The 17,322-nt window shown below is 34.0% G+C and overlaps 1 protein-coding gene across 2 annotated transcripts in view; it reads left to right on the forward strand.

Annotated features, from left to right (window-relative positions):
- The window catches only part of LOC131160300 (uncharacterized), a 29,394-nt gene extending 18,618 nt beyond the window's left edge, over window positions 1-10,776 (forward strand). Inside the window, exons 12-13 of one of the 2 annotated variants that reach the window (XM_058115830.1) lie at window positions 8,578-8,692; window positions 10,484-10,776. In XM_058115830.1, the coding sequence (XP_057971813.1) occupies window positions 8,578-8,692; window positions 10,484-10,525 (157 nt within the window). In that variant the 3' untranslated portion in view covers window positions 10,526-10,776. Of the gene's footprint in view, window positions 1-8,577 lie in introns of both variants that reach the window. The other variant, XM_058115829.1, reaches the window with a different exon arrangement.
- The last annotated feature ends 6,546 nt before the right edge of the window (window positions 10,777-17,322 follow it).

The following is a 17,322-nucleotide window of genomic DNA, read 5'->3' on the forward strand; positions in this document are numbered from 1 at the left end:
AATGTAGAGGATTTGACACCTTACCGAGGCACTTTTGAGCCTCCTGGTTTGCCATTTGATGCCCATACAGGTTCAGCCGCTCCTTAGCTCTCCCTCTATTTCTTGACCATTGGAAACAATGGAGTTTGTGACATCTCCCCATGATGGTTTTCATCGCAATCCTCAGCCTCCCTCTATATCTTGACCACAGGAAACAGTGGAGTCTATTTTGGATGATGAATTTGTGACATCTCTTCATGGTGGTTTTCATCACAATTTGGTTGGAGAGGTCGGCTCGAGTCAGACGCTTCATGGCTTGCCGAGGATGATGTTTTTGACAATGCTCCTGACTTGTTGGAGTCGTATTTGCAGCCCCACTCTGCAGAGTAGAGTTCCTTTTGGCCGAGGGAGAATGATGGAGGACCACCTATGCCCCCTAGGCTGTACAAGCCGCCCATTTGGCACACATATTTTTGGCGTAGGTTTAGGAAAGACTTCTTTATATTTTTAGGGATTTTAGTATTTGTCAATGTTTTAAAAGGCCAAGGCATAAGAGAGGTGTTTTACCCTCCGCGAGGGGAGGCGTAAGCCTCAAAACGTTGAGGCGTAAGCATTTTGGGATTGCATTTTTTAAAATATTAATAAATAAAATAAATTTATCTTTAGTATAAAAATGAGAAAAAATTTAGAGTAATGGAGAACAAAATTCTTTAGTATCATATAGGCCAATTTTAGCTAACAAACTCAAAGAATGCATGCTAAAAAATCAGCATAAGCCATAACATTACAAAAAGAAGAGAAAATACCAAATTAAAGCATCACAATGTCTCATCATCCAAGATTCTAAGAATCTAAATCTAAATCAACAAAGTTCAAATGGAACTATCAAGGTTTTCATCAAACTCCTAGTCTTCATCAAACTCATCTATAGTAGGAGTTCTTCCACTTATAAATTCCCCCTCTCCCACTTCAACATCAACATCTTCCTCAATTGTGACCAATCTTGGCCTCTTGTCTTTTTCTTAAGTGCCTAGATATTCAATAAAGCTATAGGGTAGGAGTTAGGAGAAATGGAGAATTATAAAATAGTAGATTCAAAAATGACTATTGATATGTGCGTACTCAAGTTCTCTCAACAATCACTAATCTTCCTTTTGCTAGGAATTGTAGAATGCTAGCTACTAGAAGCTTGTGTTTCTTGAGCATTATCTCCTTCAAAAGCTACCACGGGAAAAGCTGTAATGGCATCAACTTCGAAGATATTTTCATTATCAAACCAAGAAGTGTCTTTTGGGAGGATAGATTCTTCCCTCTGGGTGATCCACTTAGCATCTGAAGCTACTTCCGCCACCAATATTGGATCATAATTTTGCCTTTTTCTTAGAGCTCTCTCCCTCAGTTTGGTGTTGTATTTCACATAAACTAAAGCATTCAATCTTTTGTGCTCTAATCTATGCCTCTTTTTCGTTGAATCTACAATTGAGTTTAAGTCATTTAAATTTTTAGATATTAGAAGATGGTTTCATACAATGTTTTAAAAGGCAAAGGCGTAAGGTGAGGCGTTTTACCCTCCGCGAGGCGAGGTTAAGCCTTTTGGGACTGCAATTTTTAAAATAATTAATAAATAAAAAATTATATATATAGTATTAAAATGAGAAAAATGTTAGAATAATGGAGAAAATATTTTATGTATTTACTATTTCCAAGCAAAATCATTTTTTTGCCCCTTGAATCAGCTCAAGACATTTTAGCAGGTGCAGCAAGGTTTAATTTAAACAATTAAAATATGAAACAAAAACGTGAGAGAAGAATAAAGAACTCAGACACGTGAGACTTCGAAAGAGAGAGAGACCAGATGCTTCGAGAGCAAGGGAGAGTAGATGCTAAGAGAGAGAGAGAGAGAGAGGGAGCAGATGCCGAGAGAGAGAGAGAGAGAGAGAGGCTTTGTCCAGGCTTCGAAAGAGAGAGCAAAGGCTTCGCCGAGCTTTGTCGAGTCTTTGAAAGAGAGAGTAGAGGCTTCATCCATGCTTCGAAGAGAGAGCGAAGGCTTCGGCAATAGAGCAGAGGAGAAGAAGCTTGCAGGAGACGGGAAGGCGTACACCTTGCTTATGAGGCGTAAAAAAGCATGGTTTTTTGGCTGAGGCGTACGCTTTGTTGGTTGAGGCGAACGCTTTCTTGGAATTACGCCTTTACACATACGCATTCAAAAACGCCTTTCAAAACACTGGTTTCATATTTGAGTGAAATGATAATAACATGGCATTTTTAAAAACTAAGAACCTGCTCAAATGTGCTCCAATTCCTCTCACATCCACTAGCACTACATGTCAGGCTAAGAATATGAATAGCAAACTTTGTCAATTTTGGGGGTTTCCCCTGAATGCTTCCACCAATCAGCTACAGAAAAAGAAACACATTTTTAAGTTCTAAGTTATAAAAAGAAACAAGGATAGAATACTACTAATTAACTATTTTTTATTGAAATATTATTTTTACCTGGGCTTCTCAATATTCTAGAGTCAATAGCCACTCAAGTCCCAAATTCCCCTCATGCATTATCAAACAAATCTAATTGGATGTCTACAGCTAGCCTCTCCTCATATCTCAACATTCTATCCATGCATTCAAATAATCCTTTGTTCACTTCTTCACAATCCGAAAAGTTCTCCTTATAACACAATTGGATATTTAGATGATATTCCGCAGCATGTAAAGGGTGATGAAGTTGTGGAGTCCATCTATCATCTATTTTTATCCAAATGGGTCCATACTTCTTGGCATTTCTAGAAAAATTTGTAGCATTTTTTTCCTTCGCCAAATCCATCAAATAAACCCCATGGCTAGTCTTTCCTTAGAATCAACTTCCCTTAGAACACACAAGAGGGACAACACTCCTGATAACATAAGCCGGAGGCAAAAAATGTTGGTCAAATAAAATAATTGAGCGAGTTCTTATACCTTCATGCTTTTTTGCATATGTAGAAGTGTACCACATCTCCGAAGAGAACATAGATTGAAGGTTTTGCTTGTGTTTGTAAATGCTTTGAAGTTTGAAGTGTCAAAAATGCAGTAGCAAAGCACGTCACTACAGGGTAGATAAGTTCTTTGTTGTTGGTGAAATGCTTCCTCATCATTGCAAGTACATAGGAATGATTATAAATAAATTTCACAACTTGCTTAGCCTTTAGGATTGTGGTTGCATGGATCTTCAATTTTGTAATATCCTCCAATGTGAGATCCAAACAATGTGTAGCACATGGAGTCCAATACAACCTCTCCCTCTTTTCCATAATCTTCTTTTCACCATTTATCATGTTCTTTGCATTATTAGTTATCACCTGCACAATATTCTCCTCACCAACTTTCTCAACCACCTCATCCACCTCATCCATATACTTAAACATCAAATCACCATTTTTTATAGAATCATAGGCATTAATGGATTTTAAAAACCATTTACCAATAGAACTATTCACAAGGAAATTAATCAAGACCTTTGAACACTCATCAATCCATCCATCAACCATGATAGAACATCCATATTCCTTCCAAGCTTTTTTGTGTTCTTTCAACATGCCATTGATGTCTTTCACTTCATCTTTAAGGATCTTTGTCCTCATCTCTTGGATATATGGAGGCTTGAAACCTGGCCCGTAATTAGCAATAGTGCAATACCATCCACTATAACACGCCAATATACATCATCCATCAAACAAAATGGTAGAGCATTGTTGAACACACAACAACCAACTTTCCTACACACTTATTTCTCTCTTCCTTCTTCCATTTTAAGTTTAGAGTGGCTTGTTTGGTAAGTGAAGATGCGAACTTTTCCATTGAACCTGTAGCCCTAGGATTAAGGCCACTCCCACTATTCTGTTGCTCAAGATCTCCAACTGATGGAGAAGTAGCACTCTGAGCCCCTCCTCTTGGACCCATCCCAATCTCTTCAAGAAGATAATTTCTTTTACACTTCTCTTCTTGGAATTTTTCAAGGGCAATCTTGCACTCATCTCTTACATTTTGAGGAGCTTTTTGGGCAAGGTTTCATTCCCTTCCTTGTGCTAGCCAAATGATGTATTAATCTTGTGACAGTCCCACTGCAAGTTTGATCACAAAATTTGCATCTAAAATATTTTTCTCCAACTTCTTTTATGTATTTTCAAACAAATTCTTTTTTTTGCCCCTTTGATTCACCTTTAGACATTTTTTTTGTTTATTGAACAGGAACAATCAGCAGCTGCAGCAGGAAATTAAAACTGAAAATTGAAAAATGAAAAGTGAAAACTGAAATCAAATCAAAAGCAGCTGCAGCTTACCTCAACTTTTAGAGACACTGGCAGGGAGTCTCCCGAGAGTCTATAACGAACAACACTGGAGAGAGAGAGAGAGAGAGAGAGAGAGAGAGAGAGAGTTGAATACTTGAATCAGTTCGAGGAGAGACCTCAGATTGAGAAGAGACCTTGAAGCTGAGTGGCTGTAGGTGTCGCGAAGAGGGACAGGAGCTGTAGGGTCACTAAAGAGAGACGAGAGGTCTGAATGGGTCATTGGAGAGAGACGAGACGTCGGAAGGGGTCATCGGAGATAGATGAGAGGTCAAAAGGGGTCGTTGACTCGTTGGAGAGAAATGAGAAATTGGAGGAGTCTTTGTAGACATACACAAGCTTGTAAAGAGACGAGAGGTCTGAAGGGTCATCAGAGAGAGACGAGACATCAGAAGTAGTCGTCAGAGGCAGATGAGAGGTGGGAAGGGGTAGTTGACTTGTCAAAGATAGACAAGAAGCTGGAGTAGTTGTCGAAGACAGACGCAAGCTTGGAAGAAAGAAGACTGTCATCGAGAGAGGGGGCTTTTGACGCTCATCAAAGCCCTAACAGTTCATTTTATTTGGTTTTTTTAAAAATATTTTAAATACCAGTATGCTCCCAAAAGGCATACACCTTCCCATTTGAGGCGTAAAAAGTGCGCCTTTTGTTCTAAGGCGTATGCGTTCTCTCTAGAGGGTGGCATTTGTCACGAGGATTTGCGATGAAACCTAAGGATGTGCAGGTGGAAAAGTAGTAGGAAGTACATGAAAAATTGGGCATGCTTCTGATTCTTCATATTCACTTGGCGTATTTCTTATGTGCCACCATCATCTCTTGACAGTTTGGAGGGGGTCTCTATGTTTGAGGAGGGGTTTGATAACGAGATGTTGGAGAGTAATCAAGTTAGGGATGGGATTTTATCCACCCTTTTGAAGGAAATTGGTGGCCAGAGTGTTGAAAGTTTGAAACTCCAGAGATGATGGATAAGTTGGGAATGTGGATGTCTAATCATGTTGGACAAGAAGCTCTCCTAGAGAGTGGTAAAATAAGGTGAGGAAGGGTAGCGAGATATAGCAACCAGTGTTATGTGAACTATGATGGCAAGGGTATTAAGAGGGCGTCTCATAACAAGGACATGTTGGTTATTTTCTTTTTTCATTTTTTTTGGAGGATTTCTTGTAGCAATCTGGCATTGGGTAAAATTTGAGGTTAATAATATAACAACTGACATTTCTATCTAATTTTTCTGCCAATTGTTATGTTAGATGTAAAGAACTCAGTTGGTCTAAAAAAGTTATGCTTTCTGTGTATATGTCTTCCTGTGTTTTTCCTGTTCTTGGGTATCTTATGAGGAAAAAAGGTTTACTTGGGTTTGAAATACTCTTTCGTTTACCTGGGTATCTTTTGTTTTTAAGAAATCATTTAAATTGTTAAAAATTTTCTCTTAATATCATAGAAAATGATTGCCAAATTGAGGAATGTAAGGGCTCGTTTGCTGTGGAAAAAAATTTCCATTTTCTATTTTTTAGTTTTTTAAAGAATTATGAAAATTTTAGCTTATTTGTTAGTTCTCAAGATTGTATTAAAAGGTAGAAAATAAAGAGTTTGTTTAAATGCGTAAAACAAATTTTAAATTTTATTTCCAGATTTTTAAAATAATTATAAAAAAGGCAACTTTTTTTTCAGTTTTTCCATAGACAATATTAGGTAATATTTTGAATCATGGATTTTAAGGCTTGAATTTTGATTTGTTTGAATTCAAAGAAACTCTATACATAATCCACACGAATTGAAGTCCAATACCTGAATTCCATGCTCACATATGCGAAGAGTGAGTTGATAATCTAAAAAAATAATAAAAAGTTGTTTTCCGAATTTTCTATATAAATTTGGAAAATTGGAAAACAAGGTGGCATTTTTGTAATTATTCAAATAATTAGAAATGAAAAATAAGATTATTTCCATGAGCAAATATTGTCAAAACTATTTTTTTGATAAGTAATAAGTTTATTGATAACAAAAATGAACACCAATTACACAAGGAGTGTACATGGGGTAAACAAATCAAAAACAGAAATTACAAGAATCTAGTAAATCAAAATCAGAAGCAAATGATTGGTTTCGCAAAGCAGCCAACCAATCCATCAAAGTTGTAAAGAAAAATAGCTTCCGGTCTGAAATGGATCTTTCCTTATCTTCAAAACACCCACTATTTCTCTCCCTCCAAAGACACCACAATAAACAATGAGGAACCATCAACCAAATTAACCCATTTCGATAATGACCAAAGCTGCCTTGTCAACATGCTAGAAGTCCCACTACAGATTGCGGCACTCCAAACAAACCAAATACCATAACCCACAAGTCCATTGCAACCGGACAATGAATAAAAAGATAATCAACTATCTCATTATTACACTCGCACATGTAGCACCAATCCAATATCCAAACCTTTCTTTTTCGTAAATTGTCAATCGTTAAGCATTTCCTTAAAGCAGGAGTCCAAATGAAAAAAGCTACTCTAGATGGAATTTTCTACTTCCAAATACTTTTCCCAAGGAAAGTATTTATTTTTGTTCATTTGTTTCATACAAATGTTGTAAAATTGAAAGGTTATTCGAGTTTTTTTTTTTGTAATTTTCTAGAAAATTATAATGGAGAAAATAAAAAATGCTTTCCACAACTGCTTTTGCTGGATTGTCTCTGAGTCAATGTAAGAATATGGCAACTTGATTTGGTTGTGGGTGTATTTACTTTTTTCTTCTTGGAGAATTCCTTGTCCTTGCTTTTTTGTGCTACTTGTTCTTCCTCATAATAAATTTACTTTTTTTATTATTAAAAACAAAGTAACCTCAAAATAGAGGAGTTATTTTTGAGATATGACAAAAGGTCAATTGTGCATGTTCTAAAATTTTAGGGGCTGTTTGGTATTCATCTTGTGTTTTCATTTCTGTAAGTGAAGAAACAAATTATGAAAATGCGTTTTATTTATATTACCAGCTTCTTGTTTTTGTTGTTGGTTTTTAACTATTTTTGGAATAGAATTAAAAATCAGATTTTATGGTTTTCAATTTTTTTGATAATGTATGCCAGAATACTTTAGTATCCAGAATTAATTTTGTGGATCAAATAATTTTTTATTAAAATTTAAATTAAATGATCATATGAATTTAAAATTTAATTAAAATTTTAAAAAATGAAAATTATAAAAATAAAAAAATAAGAACTGTTTATGAGCGATTTTTTTTTTTTTACTATTTTTCAGTCGTCTTGTACAATGAGGTTGTTCCTGTAAATTAAGTTTTGAAATATAAAAGTAAAATAATTGTAATAAATTATTTATTATAATATTTTAAAGGTTTATTAAATTATTAATTAGATTCTTGTAATTTTTATTTCTTTCTAAAAATGAGCATTTGTTCAATCAAGTTTTTTTTTTTTTTCCAGTTTTTAGAATATTAACCAAACAAGTTGCTGGTATCTGGGTTTTAGTTTTTGTTTCTGGTTTTTAAGTTTTTGTTTTTGGTTTTCATTTTCATAATTTCTTTTATGGTTTTATTTAATGGCCCCTTAACAAATCTCTGTTTATTGAGTCAACTGAAATGGCCTTACAACTTGGTGATTATGAACGGGGGAGGCTCGAGTGACTTAGTCCTATCTCTTTTACTAACCCAAGTTCCCTGCACTATTATTCTCTTTTTAGGCCTAAAACTGGCATATAGAAGCAATACATGAGGTTGGTTTATCTTTTTTACAGTTCCCTTTTTTTAACTTCAACTTCCATGGGGAATGAAAGGGAGGAAGTGGATTTCATTGTCCCAGATGCTTTTTGAACCAAAATTTAGTTTCATCAAGTCTTGAATGTGGAAAATATCCAGGATTACTTTCAAAATGAATGGGTAGTGGAGGAGGATACACATTGTGGTGGCATCTGGTTGCATTCTATAATTGTCTAATGTCAGAATTATCTAGGGCAGCCTGTCTTTTGATTTTCCTTGATTGTTGTAATATAAGCTGCATTGCAAGAATTCAAAGATTCTTTGAGCTTCTTTTTACTTTGATTTGGTACGGGAACCTCTCCTTGCACCCGACTAAAGCAGGATTAGCTGCTGGATAATAGCCATTCTGACTTTGGTGTCTGGGTACAGTGCTGGTTGAATAAATGATCTTGTCCTGAAGTTTGTTCAGTTTTGGCTACATTTGGTGTATGGGTACAGTGCTGGTTTTGTTAAATAAATGATCTTGAATGCTAAATAAGCTTTTACCCTAATTTTGTTTTGCTTGCCATTACAGGAACAGTGCTGGTCATGTGTATTTGCGGTTTGAAACTGTGCAAGCTGCAGCAGATGCACAACGAGCAATGCATATGAGATGGTTTGCACGCAGGTTGATTTCAGCTTTATATATGGTAATGTATTTTCTTCCTTCTTGCCGCAGTTCGTTAATTATCAATTTTGACCATTCCTTTATTTTGTTTTACCGGAAGGCTGTTTAGGCTGGCAGAATATGCTAGGTGAGTAGGCAAGAGCACTGATCATTTTCCTTATCGAGAAAAAATTGATTTTCATTTTCTTAACTACATGCTGCTATACATATACTAGCCATCAGACACGTGGTGTGTGTAATGTGTTAATTTTATGCATACATGATGCATGTATGTATATGTAATGAATTAATTCTTTAAATTTTTACCTTTGTCTATTTTTATAATTTAATTAAATTTTTCTGTTGCTAAAATTTACTCTATATTTCACTGAGTTATTGTAAAATGCTGACAAAATGTGGTCTAGTACATTTTTCAATTGAAGTTTAGAATTTGTATTAGACTATTGTTAGATGTTGAAAAGTAGATTTTGAAGAAAGAATTATGTAGGTAATTATGAATTAATTATTATTTTTTGATATTTGTGTTTAGATATTTGTCTTGCCATATTTCCATTATCTTTGCTATTTAACTCTTATTGTTGTAGGGATATTCTAGAAAAATAAAAAGTGGACACCAGGGTAGGAAAATTGCCTATATGTGTGTATTTGCCATCGGGTGGAAGATGCTTGTGTATTGTCTTTATTTATTTATTATATTATTCATTAAATATTTGTTTTTTTTTCTACTTAATAATTTCAATTACTTTAGTTTTTATGTGTCTAACATCTATTCTCTATTCCATTGTGAATCACTGCAAGTTGTTAAATAAGCAATGGTGAATAAATCATGTTGTTTTACTAAAATTTAGAATTTATGGAGGAATATTTTAGGATGTTAAAAATTAAACACCAGAGTATTGGAGTTATGTGTTAATTATAAATTGCCTGCTGGCTTTTTTAGGATTTATTCTAATAAATTATTCTTCTTTGTACATATTCTTCCTACTTAATATATTACTTTCTGTCTAAAAAAATTATAAATTTACTATGAAATATGTTTGTTAGTTATAAATTAGGAGTTTGTTTTCGAATACCTAATAGATATATGCGTATATATAAATTTTTATATTTTCATTAGTTTTAATATTCAAGTATTATTTGTAGAGGTATTAGAGGAAAATAAAAAGTGGTCACTAACATCTACTGAGCATTAGACACATACAATGCATGTGTAATATATCTTCATGCATTTTTTTATAGAAGGTGGAAAAGATATTCTAGGATGTAGGTTAAAAAAAAAAAAACAGCTCCAAAGAAAGAGTTGATTAACTCATTATTATAACCTGCATTTCTGTAAGTAGTTGGACGAAGTATATTCTTCTAAAATTTTCATTTCCGATTATATGCGTTCGACAAAGTTTGTACCATACTCGAGAGAGAGATGAAATGGAAATGAGCAAAATTAGCTAGTTCATCAGCTGTTGATTCTTGTGTCATGTTTTATTTGCAGTGTGGAGGGGTGGAAGTGAAATGAAATAAAATGAAAATTTAGATGAAGATATGAGAAGATCAAGTAATAAATTTGATTTCATTTTGTTTTTAAGTACCGAACATGTTTTAATTGTGATGGAAGTACCTTGTATGGTTTGATGAAAAATATGAAGAGGTCAACTAATCACTTCTGCTTGGCGCCATAATCAATACTGCAGTTTAAGACCTTTGTGTCCTATTGCTTTTTTGTTTATTGCTTAAAATCTCCAGTCTCGATGATTATAATGTAAGGTGTAGAACTTGCAATACTGAATTTTTGGTGTGGATTTGTTCATTCTTGCAGCAACCTTATGAATACGAAGCCAAGTTCAAAGGTGGACTGTAGAAAAAGCACTCCGATGCTGGATTTCTTGGGATTATTCTGGGAACCGATGCGTGCAGATATGTGAAGTCGCACTTCCAATTCTATTTTATTTTATTTTGTTTTTGTTTTTTTGTTTTTTTTCTTTTTCTTTTTTTGCGAGGGTTCCCTGTGGGAGGGGTTGTATTAGTCATTGACTTTTTGCTTTTTTGAAAAATTTTCTTTAGATTTACAGACAAATTTTCACACAATATAATACTAAACATATTATATTATATTGGTCAGCCCGTTTGGGTATATTATATTCTGCTTCTCCTACCGTGTGCTGCTCTTAATGCAGCAATTTAAACGCAGTGGTTCTTACCATCTCTGTATTGATGTGTAGAAGGATTTGGTGATGGGTTGTGTTTGGTTTTTGTCTACTTGCATTGAGTAATATTTTTCCCCTCTTTTATGGTTGGACTGTTATTGGAGAATTCACCAGCAGGCCAATGTACCTGAAGCTTTCATTATATCTTGCAGGGGCTGTGCAAGTTGCAGTCTCAACCACACCCACGAGATAAGGCCTCATTTGAGCCTCCTACTTAAAACTGAAAATGTTCTTTTTAATATACACATTGCATAAAAATATAATTGTTTCTATTCAAAAAAAAAAGATGGGTATGTCAAGATTAATGATCATGGAACTTAAGTTCTATTTGTAGTAATATGGTATAGTAGTGAAATAGATGTTTTTGTTTTTAATATATTTTATGTTGAAAATGATGCAACTCTTAGACTCTTCTATGATTATTCGTTTTGGAAGAATAATTTTTTATTAATATTATAATACTTTTGAAGAGTAATTATTTTATTTTATTGGGGAATTATTGTTAATATCCAAGTGTTTTAACCTAGAAAACAACTGATTGGCCGGAAGGAAGGAAAACAAATTTTGTTGACAAAATATTGCTGCTATGTTTGGATTATGGGTTTTTGTTTTTGAAAAAATAAAAAATTATTATATTTTATTTATACATCAAATATCAGAAAGACCTAGCAGAAATTTGACACTTGGTTACCAAATTCAAGTACGATACTAGCAGTAAATTGGCATTCAGTTGTCTTGTTCAAATTGAGAACCCTAAATCACTCCTATAAGGTTTTTGGCTCGGGAAGAGTTCCTTCTTGTGATTGTTTATTTTGCCATAGATATAAGCAGAAAGCAAGATGATCTATATTTTGTATGGCTTTCATAATATAAAAATAATAAAATTAAGCTCAATTAGGCTTGGTTAAGCGTGCAAATAGTAATAAAACGTAAACTCGATTCATTAACATACGTGTGTAGCTCGAATTCAATTCAAATTCGAGCAAAATCGAGTCTAGTCCAAGTAGCTTGCAAGTAGTCTTGACTTCACTTATACCCTTAGTCAGGATTTCACTCAATTGCCAAAGAATTTTCTCCAACTAGGGAGAGGAGCTCCAATGGCTATCCTCCTTAAGTAACTCTCTCTTATTAACTACCCCAAAATGGCTTGGATTGCTAATGTCTATTATAGTTGAAAGTTTAGGAATTCTCTAGTTTTTGGCAAGACCTTTTTAGTGTTTGACTCTTAATCCACACATACTTTTGAATGTATGAAGTGGATGCTATAGCATTAGGAATGTTTATTGATACCTATTAATTATGGTGTTGTCATCTCTTTTAAGCTAGTATATACCACTCCGCCCCTCAAAAAGAAAAGAAGAAGAAAAGGAAGGGACAAAAAGTCATCAAACAAGACCAAAAAGTCAATATAACATATTAAAAGCTAAATAAACATTAAGAACCAAGGTATGTTGTCAAAAACTAAAATTTTGAAATTTACGTGCAATTCTAACTCATAAGATAAATAAGTATTATCAAATATTAGAGGCCTAGATCAAAATGGAAGCGGAAGATGACCAAAAGAGGGAAGAAATAATGTGATTAAAGAATAATCTTATACTTCTGTAAGAATGGTCATTTTTAAGGATGTTTTGTGTAAAAATCTCTATACATTAAAAACGTGAAGGAAATGATGTACTAAATGAGAAATACTTGGAAGAGACAATTTCTCCATGTATGATTTAAAACCCGCTAATTGTAAGATGTTACATTAATGATGTTATGCGGTATGAGGACATGTGTCTTGCTAAAGATTAATTATACATGTTCAATTCAATACTTGATCAAAGACAACAAAAAATTTTACATCAGAACCAAACAAAGTTAATTAAATTAGATTTTTCACAACGATTGTTTCTAATTTGTTTTGGTGATACTAAACTATGTTTTTTGTTACTTTTCAGTTGTTTTTCGAAGCAAAGTAGGCAATTTTTTAACTCAACCTTTTAATGGTCATAAACCTCATGGGATTTTTTGGGTTAGCATGGAATCCTATTTGTTGCTTTGTTAAAATGAGACATCAAATTTCATGTTGGGAAATATAGTTGCCCAATTCATTTCTATGTGTGCTTTCATGTCATAAGACATCTAGAAATTTACATAAATTTCTACGCTGCTTGAATTTGAAAATCTTGTTAATTATTTATATAAATTTATTAACATGTATTTTAGCAAGTATTTTATATAGTAGTATTTCATAAGATAAAGAACATTATTAAATTATTTTTTGAATACAATAACATAAATATGGAATTATATATATATATATATATATATATCGCCTTTTGTGTCTCAAATGAGGAAATATTAATACTTAGAAAATAATAAAAAAATGCCTTTCATATTTAGATTCAAAGGGTGGTAAGAGTAGGCAACAACTTATTTCTACATACCCCCAGATATCTTGATTGCTTTTGTGGAATTTCCATTGACCCACTTTGCAAAATTGAAAGTACAAGATGTGTTGAAATTACTAGGTTGTAAAATTCTAGTTGCATTGTTGACACATTCCTAGCAGCAATCATTGGCTAAGTATTTATGTAATACTAAAGTTGAAGTTACTTTTTTATTGTTTCAATAGAATAATGGATCTAATTGGAGTTGAGAATGTAGACTTATATTACTATGATTAGCAGCAGCAGTTCACATTAGCATCAGCATAAGTTTTCTATTATCGAATTGTTGTATATATATACCCTATTGTAAGCTACTATTTAATGCAATGAAATTGAAATATTTTTCATAAATTTGATATGGTATTAGAATAATTTTAGAGTGTTTTCTCTCAAGCTTCTCTAATGGCCGATGCTCCAATTTCCTCTTCTCCTTCCGCATCTGTCATTCCACCTTCTTCTTCTTCTTCTTCATCAACCATTGATGATTTCGTCAATCCATATTATCTCAATAATTTAGACCATCCAAATGTTGTGCTTGTTTCTCATGTCTTAACCGGAGATAACTATCATACATGGAGTCCATCGATGCTCACTTCTTTGAATGCAAAGAATAAGATAGCCTTCATTGATGGATCTCTCCCTCAACCACTGATTTCTAATTCTCTTAACTATTCATGGAGCCGCTATAATAGCATGGATGTGGCATGGCTTCTTAATTCAATTTCTAAGGAGATTGCGGCCAATGTTATCTATGCGACCACTGCTTGTGCAATTTGGTTGGATTTTCATGATTGTTTCTCTCGTAGCAGCGGTCCTCGCATCTTTTAACTCAAGAAAGCTATCTCAGATTTATCTCAAGGTCAATTTTCTGTTACTCAGTATCATACTTAGTTGAAGGGTTATTGGGATGAACTTCAATGCTATCATCCTTCTCCCTTTTGTTCTTGTGTTCCTGCTTGTTCTTGTGGTGTTATCTGACCTGTTGTAGATTATCAACACTATGATCATGTTTTGCAATTTCTAATGGGGTTGAATGAATCCTATAGTCACATACGGGGTCAAATTCTTTTACTTGATCCTCTTCCACCGATCAACAAAGTATTTTATCTCTTGCTTCAAGGAGAGAGTCAACAACATATTGCAGTTCCATCTGCTCCTCTTTTTGATACAGTTGCAATGATTAGTTTTTCCATTCCAGCATCTTCCACACGCGGTAACACAAAGTCTTCTGTCAAGAAAGATCATGTTGTTTGTTCACATTATGGTATATTAGGTCACACTGTGGTAAAATGTTATCGGTTGCATTGTTTCCCTCCCGGATACAAATTTACTAAGTCTAAATCTGCAGCACTAAGTTCAACTCACAATGTTTCTACTGAGCCTACTTTTGATTCTCCATCATTGCCTTTTACTCAAGAGCAATGTTAGCAGTTATTAGCTTTCATTCAACCACCAATTTCATCAATTTCATGTTTTTAACTCCAACTTACATGACAGGTATTCTTTCTTGTCATTCTTGTTCTTCTTTTTCATCTCAGTCTCATGTTTTTTTCTTCTCTTACGGTTAACTCCCCTTCCACTTCATCGATTATTGATACTAGGGCTACTGATCACATGGTTAACTTGGTTACTTTTTTTTCTTCCATTACATCCATTGTTTCGAGTTTTTTTTATGCTTCCTAATGGTCTTCAAGCACTTGTTACTTATGTTGGTAATATTATGTTTTCTGATTCTTTAGTTTTAAAGAATGTTTTGTGTGTTCTTTCTTCTACATTTAATCATATTCCTGCTAGTAAATTGGTTTCAAATCTTTCTTGTTCTTTCATTTTTCTTTCTTTCTTTTGTTTTATACAAGACTTGCATCAATAGAGGACGATTGGCTTAGAGAAATTGGTTAATGGTCTTTATCATTTGATATCGTCCTCTGTTTCAACTCCGAAGTGTCTCACTGCTACACATTCTTCTTTCAATGTTTGGCATAAAAGGCTTGGTCATCCATCTGATTCCAAGCTATTGTTACTTCGTGATTTACTTTCTTTTTCTTCTTTTAAGTCTGCTAATAATTGTCCTTGTACTATTTGTCCCATGGCTAAGTAACATTGCTTGTCATTTCCTTCAAGCACTTCAGTGAACTACTTTTAGTTTTCAGCTTATTCATGCTGATATTTGGGGCCTTTTTTCTGTGGCTTCTTTATAAGGATTTTGTTATTTACTTTCCATTATAGATGATTTCTCTCGATGAACATGAATTTTTCTAATGACGAATAAAAGTGAGACACGTATGCTCCTTCAAAATTTTTTCATTTTTGTTGAAAATCAGTTTCATACCTTAGTCAAAATTCTTCGCACTGATAATGGGCAGGAATTTCTTATGTCTTATTTTCTTGCTTCAAAAGGAATCATACAACAACGCACTTGTGTTGCTACACCTTAGCAAAATTCAGTTGTTGAACGAAAGCATCAACATTTGCTTAATGTTGCCCGTGCTTTTCGATTTCAAGCTCACCTTCCTTTACCCTTTTGGGCAGATTGTATTCTCACTGCAGCCTATCTTATAAACCGAATGCCTACACCTCTTTTGTCTGACAAATTCCCTTTTGAAGTTCTCTTTTCTAAATTTTCTTCTTATAATCATTTACGGGTATTTGGTTGTTTGTGTTTTGCATCAACTTTATCTTCCTCTCATAAAAAGTTTGATTCTCGAGCTCGAAAGTGTGTATTTCTCGGTTGTCCTTTTGTTATCAAAGGTTACCGATTGTTTGATCTTCACTCTCATGAAATTTTTATTTCATGAGATGTTATTTTTCATGAAACACAATTTCCTTTTTCATCTCTTCCTTCTAATTTTCTTGCCTCTGCTTCTGATTTTCTTTCTTATAATTTAGTTCTTCCACATCCTTCTGATGATATTTTTTTTCCTTTTCCATCAAACACATTGGTTTCTCCTTCAAACACTTTGGCTTCTCCATCTAATTCTACTTCTACTGATTCTCATGTTCCAATTTCTGTTCCTCCCCGTCATTCTACTCGTATTCGTCATCCTCCATCATATCTATGCGATTATCACTGTAATTTGGCCAATATTTCACAACCCAGCAAGTCTGTACTTCATTGCTCTCGGTCTTCTTCAAGTATGCTCTATGATCTTAGTTCAGTTCTTTCATATACTTCACTATCTCCTTCCTATCACTATTTTGTTCTTAATGTCTCTTCCACTAAGGAACCAAAGTTCTATCATGAAGTAGTTAAGTTTTCTCATTAGAGAGATGCCATGGCTGCTGAGACTAAGGCTCTTAAAGAGAATCATACATGGACTGTCACTGCTTTGCCTCCCACACATCATCCCATTGTCTGTAAATGGGTATATCATATTAAATATCGTTCAAATGGTTCCATTAAACGTTATAAAACTCGTTAATAGTTAAAGGGTATACTCAATGTGAAGGTCTAGATTACATAGAAACTTTTTCACTAATTGCTAAGCTTGTTAGTGTCCAGTATGTCTTGCATGATTGCCATTAAATCATTTCTTGATGAGAAGTTTAAGATTAAAGATCTAGGTTCCTTACATTATTTCTTGGGTTTGGAGGTAGCTTGTTCTTCAAAGGGTATTTCTCTTTGCTAGCGGAAATATGCCTTAGACATTCTACAAGATTCAGGTCTTTTAGGATGTAAACCTGTTGCTTTTTTAATGGTATAGAATCTCAAACTTACCAATGAAGATGGTGAGTTACTTGCCGATCCATTACCTTATAGAAGGCTGGTTGGTCGCTTGTTATATCTTACTATCACTTGGCCTGATCTGACCTACATTGTTCAAGTTCTAAGCCAGTTTATGGCCAATCCACATACTCCTCACTTCCAAGCTACTGAACGTGTATTACGTTATCGCAAATCAATTCCTAGCCAAGGATTGTTTTTTTCAAGTAGCTAAAGTTTTCAACTTAGTGCTTTCACTTACTCGGATTGGGTTAGCTGCTCTACAACTTGAAGATCACTTACTAGTTTTGTGTCT

Source organism: Malania oleifera, chromosome 7, assembly GCF_029873635.1.
Source record: "Malania oleifera isolate guangnan ecotype guangnan chromosome 7, ASM2987363v1, whole genome shotgun sequence".
Taxonomy (NCBI): Eukaryota; Viridiplantae; Streptophyta; class Magnoliopsida; order Santalales; family Ximeniaceae; genus Malania; species Malania oleifera.